General features: G+C 42.1%; 2 protein-coding genes across 2 annotated transcripts in view; one reads left to right on the top strand and one right to left on the bottom strand.

Annotated features, from left to right (window-relative positions):
* Window positions 1-17: 17 nt before the first annotated feature.
* On the top strand, window positions 18-3,373 carry CSN3 (COP9 signalosome subunit 3). Its single transcript, XM_022801306.2, has 4 exons — window positions 18-289; window positions 846-1,133; window positions 1,729-2,522; window positions 3,022-3,373. The coding sequence occupies exons 1-4, from the start codon at window positions 194-196 to the stop codon at window positions 3,200-3,202; spliced, it is 1,359 nt and encodes a 452-aa protein (XP_022657041.1). The 5' UTR covers window positions 18-193; the 3' UTR covers window positions 3,203-3,373.
* Window positions 3,374-4,123: 750 nt separating this feature from the next.
* The window catches only part of Pi4KIIIalpha (phosphatidylinositol 4-kinase III alpha), a 15,303-nt gene continuing 8,276 nt past the window's right edge, over window positions 4,124-11,150 (bottom strand). The window contains exons 7-9 of the mRNA XM_086987805.1: window positions 7,727-7,864; window positions 6,992-7,499; window positions 4,124-6,687 (exon numbers count right to left, since the gene is read on the bottom strand). Of these exons, the coding sequence (XP_086843931.1) occupies window positions 4,940-6,687; window positions 6,992-7,499; window positions 7,727-7,864 (2,394 nt within the window). The 3' untranslated portion in view covers window positions 4,124-4,939. The remainder of the gene's footprint in view (window positions 6,688-6,991; window positions 7,500-7,726; window positions 7,865-11,150) is intronic.

Raw genomic sequence — 11,150 nt, 5'->3', positions numbered from 1 at the left:
CGTGTGGCGAGGCGGTTTGTCAATCAAAATATTGCTCGGGAGGCCTCATGCGGGTAAGGCGCTCAAGAGTAAGCATTGTCTCGGTGTTTTCATATACGCTGCTTGTTGTGTTCGCGCGTGATTTGCATTTAGTTGTGTCAGCAGAGGAACGTTCGTTGGGTATTACTGAAGCCATAGTATTTCTAAATCTAAAATGAATCAGGTGATTGAACAATTTGTAGTTAGCGTGCAGGAGCTCTCGGCGCAGAATAGGTTTCAGGAACTCAATGACATTCTCGTGGCATCCCAGGTAGGTGAAATTCAAGACGGTTAAATTAAGCTGATACGCTGATTTTCATATACTCGAGTATAGGATTTCATTTTGTGCGTGATTATTGATATTTTTGTGGATGTAGCCAACCTTAAAAAATAATTCGTGTCTGACCTATCAATCGAACTTAAGTTAATCAGTTCAACCGGCCGGTATAGATTGACTGTTAAAAACCGAAGCTCTAAAGCAGCAATGATGTTATGCCTGGTCTCCATGAACTCGATTAAATAATTCCACTTATCTACTTTCGAGTCCTATAGTACTGCTTCTTTGGAACTGTTGAACAGTTGAACCTTGTTATGATGTTGCTATTGATCTTATAAAGAACGTTTTAGAATTGTTGCATTGAGAGGACAAAGAAAGTAACACAGTATTTGATCGTCTGTCGGAGACGACTTTTGCTGGGATGTAGGAGAATATACGCTTTGTGTAAGTAAATTATTCCACAGAACACATACAAATCGAAACTTTACGCAGATTAAACAAATAGATTAACCAGCGACGACTGAATTGATAATTATTGATAAATTATCAGGCTCTGGACCCAACTCAGATACCCCTGTCAGCGCTGGACGTAGCTTTAGAAACACTCAACGCACATCGACATAGCCTTGGCGTTCTGTATATCCTTTTGGCGAAGCATGCCCAACTGCGTCCCAGCGACGACTATACCGAACTGTTCAAACAAAGCAAAGAACTTATTTTGCAAGGCAACCCTGAACAATTGCCCCATGCGCAAGATCAGTTTATTGAGTTTTGCCACCAGGTTACCACACAGCTCGTGGAACGTCAGCAACCGATGAAAGGAATTCATATCCTCCAGGTATGCACTGAATCGCACACTACTTAGAAAGATGCCAATAAAAAAAACTTGGTCAAGAACTATAATTATTTTTTGATAATTGTTTCTATTGTTACTTGCATAGAGCAGGATTATTATTGGATCGAAATTTCCATAGCAATAAAAGGCTATAGTATACAAAAATAGTAATATTTTTAGATCTGCATATAAATTTCTTTGTTTCTTTCCAAATATATATCAGAGCAGTAGAGTAGTATTAAAAAATCTGATTATAACTGATTATAAAACGATATTTCTAGTAAGCCAGGTCTTTTGAGCAAATCAAATATGTCGTGCAAACTGCGAAAATTCTTTCAGATGGGTGAAAGTTTGTGTTTGTTGAAAGAACATTCAAACTTTTTCTCTGTACGTAATAAAAGCGAAACATTTAGAACTTGACAAGCTTCACTGTTGCTCTTTTTGCTATTATTCTACTATCGTACTTACCTTTGTTCTATTAGGTTCTATGTATCATATGTTATTTCTAACTAAACTTTCTAATTGATGCTTTCCAAAGTAGAATTTGATTACAGCACCTATAATGTTTTAAGCTTCGTTTGTTCGGTTTTCCTTGCAGGTCGCTATCGGCAAAATTCAGTGCATTCGATCGCAGCTGACTGCGTTGCATGCAGATCTTTGTCAGCTCTGTCTGTTAGCAAAATGTCCTCAAGCTGCCTTGCGAATTCTTGATGTAGACATCACTGACGTCCTCAAAGAGAAGACACAAAATGTTAAATACTTTCTCCTATATTTCTACTACGGCGGAATGATCTACACGGCATTAAAGAAGTATGAGAGAGCTTTGTTCTTCTTTGAGGCCGCTGTCACTGTCGAATCCATGGTTGTGTCGCACATTGTTCTTGAGGCTTATAAAAAACGCATTCTTGTATCTCTTATCGCGCATGGCAAAGTCGAGCCACTTCCCACATGGACCTCCGCAGTTGTTGAAAGGTTCGCCCGCCAACTGTCGAAATGTTATCATGACCTAGAAGCTGCTTATGGGACATCATCAGTGGCTCAAGTTCATGATCTGTGTCAGAAGAACAGCGAGCGGTTTGCCCGCGACGGCAATACCGGCCTCGTTAAACAGTGCGTCAGCGCTCTGACCCGAAAAAACATCAAAAAGTTGACCAAAACCTTTCTCACGTTGAGCTTGGCAGACGTTGCCCAGCGCTGCGAGCTGGCCGGTGCCAAAGAAGCGGAAAGACAACTTTTCAACATGATTGAAGATGGGGAGATCTTTGCGTTGATCAACCAGAAGGACGGCATGGTGAAGTTCATGGATAGTCCAAATAAGTTTAACAACACCAACTGCTTCCTCGAGCTCGAACAGAAGATGCGTCGATACATTGATATTAATGAAAAGATTCGGTGCGTTATTAGCATTTGATTGTTTGGTGAAGTCCATGATCGTAGATCTTATTATATAGATATTATAGATGTTTATTACTTTGCGGACAGTTGATGTATCCATTACAAGAAAGTCAATCAGCATCTTACCGTCTTTTGCAATGGGCGTTCGGCCGGTTTGACGCATACGAAACTTGAAAAAAATTTAATTAACATTGGCAGAGTTACATTACATATAGTAATTATTTTTAAAAAATAATGGCAAACTAAAATATTTTCTAAATTGTTGAAATGGTGGATGGAATAGTGTTTTTAGGATATAAAGGTCCTTTATAGAGCTCTCAAAAAAGCGGTAGTTAACCTTACTACAGCGAACATTAAAAATAGATTTGGCATATTCTTTCAATAGTGGGGCCTTTACGAATCAATTAACCTGTGTTGTATAAAGATGTTAGCGTAGCATGTTTACCCTTATCTCATTCTCAAATCACTCACTGTCATGTGTTTTCGTATTTTACAGACGGCTTTCGGAAGAAATCGCTCTAGACCCCAGATTCATACAAAAATCAACGTCTCACGATGATGAGATGACTGGCCCCGCAGTGAGTGTAAACTATACTCGGAGCAGCCGACTGCCTGGATCGTTCAACCGGCTTGTTCGGGAGGTAAATTCATCAGGCGCTCGGGGATCTACGTCGTGAGGTGCACGCACATAATTTATTGAGGATGAGCAAGTGTGAGGAGGAAAAAATCTTCATATTTGCCAATTATATTATTACTATATTATGAAGTACAATGTACTCCGGCGTTTTGTATTATGATAAACGTTATGTATTGTAATAAACAACACCGCTCGTTGTCGCATTATATTACTGGGTTCGTATTTTGTTTGATAGAATGCCGTTCAGGCTTTAGTCAAGTCTTATTAAAAATAATTTCAAAAATATAGACTGTTTAGCAAAAATGTAACACGAACTAACATCAAAGATTGCGCTACAACTCTAAGTTCGGCTAAGCAATCAGAATAAGAAAGCAGAAAGTCTGCATTATCTTCTTAATAATTGCTTTTGAAAGCACACAGAAAAGAGAGAACCTTATGCGATCATGCGCATAGGTTTTATAAATGTGTGAATACATTCCTGTTTACACAATATTTACTTGCATTATGAAACTTTTTTTAAATAGAACACCCAATTCTAATTGCATATATACGACTAAGCATCTAGTGAAGTTTTTTGGATTTTGGAAAGCACCTCTTGGGGTGCCAGCATTGCAATTAGGTAACATAAAATTCGTAACAGTTAGTGATGTTTGCTGATTTTTTAACCTATTTGGTGAGTTTTAGGAAAATCCCGGCTATCTGGTCGTAAAGATATAACGGATTAGATTTAGAAGGTAACTCAGCTTTGTCTGTCAGAGTGCATACACAATCAGGGCAAGTACCACCGAAAGATCGTATTGCGCTAAAAATTACATAAATTATTTCAGCTGTTTACACGCACAACCATATACTTTTTGCTTTTTAATAGAATATGCATAGCCCTTCGTACATGATCATATACCATTTACACCCCTATGATGTGAATTATTTGAAATACAAAATGCTACAACATCAATACACGTTTAATTTCGTCAACGGTCATTACATACTATGATTTATTTGTAATAATTTGTTAATAGTCAATAATATTTAGTTACTTTTGCTTATTTTACGATTATTTTTGCTTTTTGTAAAGATACGATATAATAACGAAATGCTTGTGCGGTTGGATGGTGAAGACTCCTTCGTGGATTCCAGCCGTCATCGATAAACATTGACCCACAATGACTTATCTGTATAGATAATAAGGGTACTACTAAGTGGTCATCGTCGTTGTACAATAACTAAATATATGTTAAAACATCACACTTGATACGTTAATAACAGTTGTAGACAGAACGGCTCTGCGTGTTGTGTACTCACGCACATAGTGCATGAAATAGGCCTAAAGCGCGGTAGAACTCGTCACAGAAGTTATGACCAGAGCGTGTTTGGCGACTGGTCGTTGCCATCCTCCTCTGAACATGACCTCCGACAACTTCTATTTCTGCCACAGTACTTTACAATAGAATCTCTGAGCGTTTTAAACACGAACAGTTGTTGCGGGTACGGAAGGGGGTTGCAGGTATAAGGCGGATAGCAGAGTATAGGGCTATCCTGTAACAAAACCGCTTGCATAAGCGCTTAGGAAGAACCATTTCGTTAACATTTTGTAGTGGCGCATCATTCATGACTATCATTGCCCGTAAATTTAGGCAGATTATATATATCTATATATATTGTTGTAATGACAAGCTAGATCGAAACTGGCGACCGATTGACCAGCACGAGATGTATCGACATTGATAGGGCAGCAAATGTCACGGCTGATGTATGGTTTTCTTAATCGAACAATAAATTAATATGGAATCTGATTCTGGTAGAACTGAATCATGTCGTATGTTCTCGTTCTGAAGTTGAGGAACGAGTCTCGAATTACCTTGATCATGTAATTCGCAGCTTCTTTTTCTGATTGTGCTAATGGGCTGAAGCGCTGCCGAAGTAGTTTGATCGTCTGGCCACGGAAACACGGCAATTTCGTATCAAGCATCATATGCACTAACGTGATAATATCGTCCCGGTACGGCCGAACAGCCAGATATGCACGCACACAAAGCTCGATAAACCACTTGAACGAAGGCGCGTCCACTTTGCCGCCCATAATCATTACCATCTCATCAGTAAGTTTAATATCGGGCTCGAAGCCGAGGTTGCCACCCGGCGACGATTCGAACATAAATCCAAAATCGATATGAATTATATGGCCCTGACTGTCTATCATGATATTTCCGTTATGCCGGTCCTTAATCTGCAAAAGAAATCCGACAACAGAATAAGCTGCCATAGATATAATGAAATTATACCGGGCCTCCTGGAAGGCAGGCGACGTCTCCTCCCCGTACTTCTTTAGGAAGTATTCGTATAGCCCGATATCGGTCTGTCGACCAAGCTGATCACGTGACTTAGCCTGAGGCACGCATTCGATAACGCCACAACCAGGTGCCGTGGCCACGACACGATATGGAAATAGAAAAAGATCTAGGCCGACTTGGTTGAAAATGTTTTTAAACAGAGCAATCACCTGCAAGGCCAACATGTCTTGCCGAACATCGTCGCCTACTTTGAAAATGGCCGCCTGATAGTACTCCCGAGCCATATCGTCCTCGCTCATTGGCGAGCTCACCTTAGCTAACGCGACACTGTTTTGCTGCATTCCATGACTTTCCATGGCAGCGATACCACAATGACGCACCTTAAATCGCGCCAAAAACGGCGCCTTTGCCGCACTCTGCATCGGGGTACCCGAATTATAATCGATGTCAACCACTACGGCTTCGGGATTCGATGGCAGATAGCAACCAGGTTGGACGACGATCTGGGAGAGGGCTTCGAGACACGCTTTCTTCCGTTCAGCTCCCTTTGGAAAATGTCGGATATGACCGGAAATATCGGTGATGCGACTGAAGAAGTCAAATTCGCGCTCATAGAATGCTTTGGTGGGTCCCGATAGCGCCTCGAGGATCGACTCTAGTAAGACATTAAACTCTTCAAACAGCTCGTCCTTCTGTGTACTTTCTTCGTCCATATACAGATTGGTTTTTATGTTCCAGATAAGTTGGTGTGCAAATAGCTGAGATCGAGCGGCCGTTTTACGTAGAAATTCCGCGACGTAGCCGATCTCGTCACAGCGCATGGCCTGCAGCAGCTGGGGAATGTAGAGCATGATGGTGTCAGGTGGACACCGCTCCAACACCCGAGCCGCGTACTGAGCCGTGATAGGGTGGGGTGAAAACTGTTTTGACAAGAACGCCAGTGCCTTAATCGGAGACACGTGTGCCCATGTTAAGATATGATTTAAATCGGCACCATCTGCCGTTACGCTGTCAGGTGTGGCCAGGAATTGTAATGCATCTGGAAGGTGTGCCACCATCGTTGGGTTCTGTCGGACAAGCGATGATACTTCCTGTGCAATCGTCTCCTGCGTTTTAAATCGATACGGCAGGTACACTGCAAGGGTGGGGGCGATTTCCCAGGCTAGACGTGTCGTCTCGCGCTGATTTCTTTCTGCCATCGTTTGTGCACGCCACGATTGCGGCACATTCTCATCTGCAATGAAATAGGAAAAACATAATAAGGGCAACAAACACTTGGCAATAGAGAACAACACGAATGTAAGAATGGGTGCACGACATGTATGTTCTAAAGGTTATTAGCTAGGAGCTGTCATTTATTTAAACATGCAAAAGAGCAACCTGTAGGATAATCTGATTCAAGAGTTTATCCCTTGTGTGCAAAATTTGGTAAATTATTGTTCGTTAAGTTCAAAACATTCTCCTTGCTAAGAATCGGTATTTGAGAGGGAATATGATAAAAAGTAAATAAGATGCGGTGCGATCAATTATATACGTACTCGGAATTGTTTTCTCTGGAGCACTCATTGGGTTGTACCATGTCGATAGAAATTCGATTTCGAACGACAGTAGCCACAAAATAAGATTCCTTTTCTTAATGTAATCTTCCGCGAAAAGTTGCATGTTTGAGTGCGATGAACCAGTCGTGCCCCCGACTTGGCCGTCCTTGGTTCGACCGGCGGAAGATCTCCTCGATATTGTCGACATGCCGCTACTAATGCCCACCGTATTAATCCAGCCTGTTGGCGTAGTCCGCGACAACAGGTCAGCGGAACCTCGCCCATCGGCTTGTGGTGCTTCCCAACCATCGGGGGAGTTCCGTGATTTAAGATACTTTTTTTCTTGATACACTGATGTCCAAAACTTGATTAGCACCGAGATATCGTCGCGAAGTTCAGCGTCGCTCTGTGTTGGGCACATCTGAGGCCCACAGAAGAAGTCTAACGCGGCGCAATAAATGCGTTCACGAAGCACTGTTCGATATATATGTGATGTTAGAACATCACCCTATAACAGAACAAAGTGATTTATGGATCGGCAACTCAATGGAGTACATTGAATTCTTATACGTATAATCCGGATTATTATACAGTTGTGGATCTATGGCTAAAATAGTAACCTGAAAACCTTCCTTTGCATAAACTAAGGAATTTCTGTTTAGCTTACAATCATATAACTAATATGCGATACGACCATGGTTATATTACAACGGCACAAATTTTAATGATGTTTACCTGCAATAGCGAGAGTCCACTGTTGAGAAATCGAAAACGCGTCCCGATGGTTCCAACATGTTTTGTGAGACGAGGTTCGTCCTTCGACACGACCGTCGCTGCCAGCGATCGTTGAAAAAGGTCAGCCAAAATTTCCACCTGGTTTGAACTGCTATATTTTGCCGTCTCGATTCGTTCAGACAAGATCATCAGCGATATTGCATGAGGTTATACAAACGGAGTTCGTGGTTAAAGTATCACACCTTCTTGCGGACGTGTAGGATCGGGATGTTCGCGTTCAACAGAGAAGATGCCCAGCCGAAGCGCAACGGTACGAAGCCATGCAGACCTCATCTCCTGCAAGAAAACAAGCTAGAGATCTGGTCGAGCTGCTAACAGCCAAAGCCAAACGGCAACTGTAGCTCGCATGGTCTGGTTCTTCTGGTTCTTGAAAGCCTTAATGAGTCTAACCACTGCCTTTTGTGGCAGACAAGAGAGCCAGCCATTTGGTACTTGAAAGTCCTAGAAAGTTTGGTCGTCAACATACAGAACCACCTGGTACTTGAAAACTTTAACGACTTTGGCCGTTTAGCCGTTGTGGCAGGGAAGAGTGTCATCTAGACTGGAAAGCCTTAACGAGTTTGGCCATTAATATCGAGAATTATCTGGTTTTTGAAAGCCTTAATGAGTCTAACCATCTGCCTTTTGTGGCAGACAAGAGAGCCAGCCATCTGGTACTTGAAAGTCCTAGAAAGTTTGGTCGTTAATATCCAGAACCACCTGGTACTTGAAAACTTTAACGACTTTGGCCGTTTAGCCGTTGTGGCAGGGAAGAGTGTCATCTAGTACTGGAAAGCCTTAACGAGTTTGGCCATTAATATCGAGAATTATCTGGTTCTTGAAAGCCTTAATGAGTCTAACCATCTGCCTTTTGTGGCAGACAAGAGAGCCAGCCATTTGGTACTTGAAAGTCCTAGAAAGTTTGGTCGTAACATCCAGAACCACCTGGTACTTGAAAACTTTAACGACTTTGGCCGTTTAGCCGTTGTGGCAGGGAAGAGTGTCATCTAGTACTGGAAAGCCTTAACGAGTTTGCCATTAAATCGAGAATTATCTGGTTCTTGAAAGCCTTAATGAGTCTAACCATCTGCCTTTTGTGGCAGACAAGAGAGCCATCTGGTACTAGAAAGCCTTAACGAGTTTAGCCATTAACATCGAGAATTATCTGGTTCTTGAAAGCCTTAATGGGGTCGCACCATTTGGCTGTTTTGGCAAAGAAGAGGGCCATCTGGTGCTTGAAAGTTCTAACAAGTTTGGTCGTTAACATCCAGAACCATCTGGTACTTGAAAACTTTAACGACTTTGGCCGTTTAGCCGTTGTGGCAGGGAAGAGTGTCATCTAGTACTGGAAAGCCTTAACGAGTTTGGCCATTAATATCGAGAATTATCTGGTTCTTGAAAGCCTTAATGAGTCTAACCATCTGCCTTTTGTGGCAGACAAGAGAGCCAGCCATCTGGTACTTGAAAGTCCTAGAAAGTTTGGTCGTTAACATCCAGAACCACCTGGTACTTGAAAACTTTAACGACTTTGGCCGTTTAGCCGTTGTGGCAGGGAAGAGTGTCATCTAGTACTGGAAAGCCTTAACGAGTTTGGCCATTAATATCGAGAATTATCTGGTTCTTGAAAGCCTTAATGAGTCTAACCATCTGCCTTTTGTGGCAGACAAGAGAGCCAGCCATCTGGTACTTGAAAGTCCTAGAAAGTTTGGTCGTTAACATCCAGAACCACCTGGTACTTGAAAACTTTAACGACTTTGGCCGTTTAGCCGTTGTGGCAGGGAAGAGTGTCATCTAGTACTGGAAAGCCTTAACGAGTTTGGCCATTAATATCGAGAATTATCTGGTTCTTGAAAGCCTTAATGAGTCTAACCATCTGCCTTTTGTGGCAGACAAGAGAGCCAGCCATCTGGTACTTGAAAGTCCTAGAAAGTTTGGTCGTTAACATCCAGAACCACCTGGTACTTGAAAACTTTAACGACTTTGGCCGTTTAGCCGTTGTGGCAGGGAAGAGTGTCATCTAGTACTGGAAAGCCTTAACGAGTTTGGCCATTAATATCGAGAATTATCTGGTTCTTGAAAGCCTTAATGAGTCTAACCATCTGCCTTTTGTGGCAGACAAGAGAGCCAGCCATTTGGTACTTGAAAGTCCTAGAAAGTTTGGTCGTAACATACAGAACCACCTGGTACTTGAAAACTTTAACGACTTTGGCCGTTTAGCCGTTGTGGCAGGGAAGAGTGTCATCTAGTACTGGAAAGCCTTAACGAGTTTAGCCATTAACATCGAGAATTATCTGGTTCTTGAAAGCCTTAATGAGTCTAACCATCTGCCTTTTGTGGCAGACAAGAGAGCCATCTGGTACTAGAAAGCCTTAACGAGTTTAGCCATTAACATCGAGAATTATCTGGTTCTTGAAAGCCTTAATGGGGTCGCACCATTTGGCTGTTTTGGCAAAGAAGAGGGCCATCTGGTGCTTGAAAGTTCTAACAAGTTTGGTCGTCAACATCCAGAACCATCTGGTACTTGAAAACTTTAACGACTTTGGCCGTTTAGCCGTTGTGGCAGGGAGAGTGTCATCTAGTACTGGAAAGCCTTAACGAGTTTGGCATTAAATCGAGAATTATCTGGTTCTTGAAAGCCTTGATGAGTCTAACATCTGGCTTTGTGGCAGAGAAGAGCCGCCATCTTGTATTGAAAGTCCTAGAAAGTTTGGTCGTTAACATACCAGAACCACCTGGTACTTGAAAACTTTAACGACTTTGGCCGTTTAGCCGTTGTGGCAGGGAAGAGTGTCATCTAGTACTGGAAAGCCTTAACGAGTTTGGCCATTAATATCGAGAATTATCTGGTTCTTGAAAGCCTTAATGAGTCTAACCATCTGCCTTTTGTGGCAGACAAGAGAGCCATCTGGTACTAGAAAGCCTTAACGAGTTTAGCCATTAACATCGAGAATTATCTGGTTCTTGAAAGCCTTAATGAGTCTAACCATCTGCCTTTTGTGGCAGACAAGAGAGCCATCTGGTACTAGAAAGCCTTAACGAGTTTAGCCATTAACATCGAGAATTATCTGGTTCTTGAAAGCCTTAATGGGGTCGCACCATTTGGCTGTTTTGGCAAAGAAGAGGGCCATCTGGTGCTTGAAAGTTCTAACAAGTTTGGTCGTTAACATCCAGAACCATCTGGTACTTGAAAACTTTAACGACTTTGGCCGTTTAGCCGTTGTGGCAGGGGAAGAGTGTCATCTAGTACTGGAAAGCCTTAACGAGTTTGGCCATTAATATCGAGAATTATCTGGTTCTTGAAAGCCTTAATGAGTCTAACCATCTGCCTTTTGTGGCAGACAAGAGAGCCAGCCATCTGGTACTTGAAAGTCCTAGAAAGTTTGGT

The sequence above is a fragment of the Varroa destructor genome, unplaced genomic scaffold, assembly GCF_002443255.2.
Source record: "Varroa destructor unplaced genomic scaffold, Vdes_3.0 BEIS01000004.1, whole genome shotgun sequence".
Classification (NCBI taxonomy): Eukaryota; Metazoa; Arthropoda; class Arachnida; order Mesostigmata; family Varroidae; genus Varroa; species Varroa destructor.
This window is presented reverse-complemented; position numbering and strand designations above follow the sequence as displayed.

What these genes read in the sequence shown, in the direction of transcription:
- CSN3 (XM_022801306.2), top strand. Translation starts at nt 194, where the DNA reads ATGAATCAGGTGATTGAACAATTTGTAGTTAGCGTGCAGGAGCTCTCG. An exon ending in AAGGAATTCATATCCTCCAG is followed by an intron (nt 1,134 to 1,728) that starts GTATGCACTGAA and finishes TTTTCCTTGCAG; the next exon opens with GTCGCTATCGGCAAAATTCA. An exon ending in GATATTAATGAAAAGATTCG is followed by an intron (nt 2,523 to 3,021) that starts GTGCGTTATTAG and finishes CGTATTTTACAG; the next exon opens with ACGGCTTTCGGAAGAAATCG.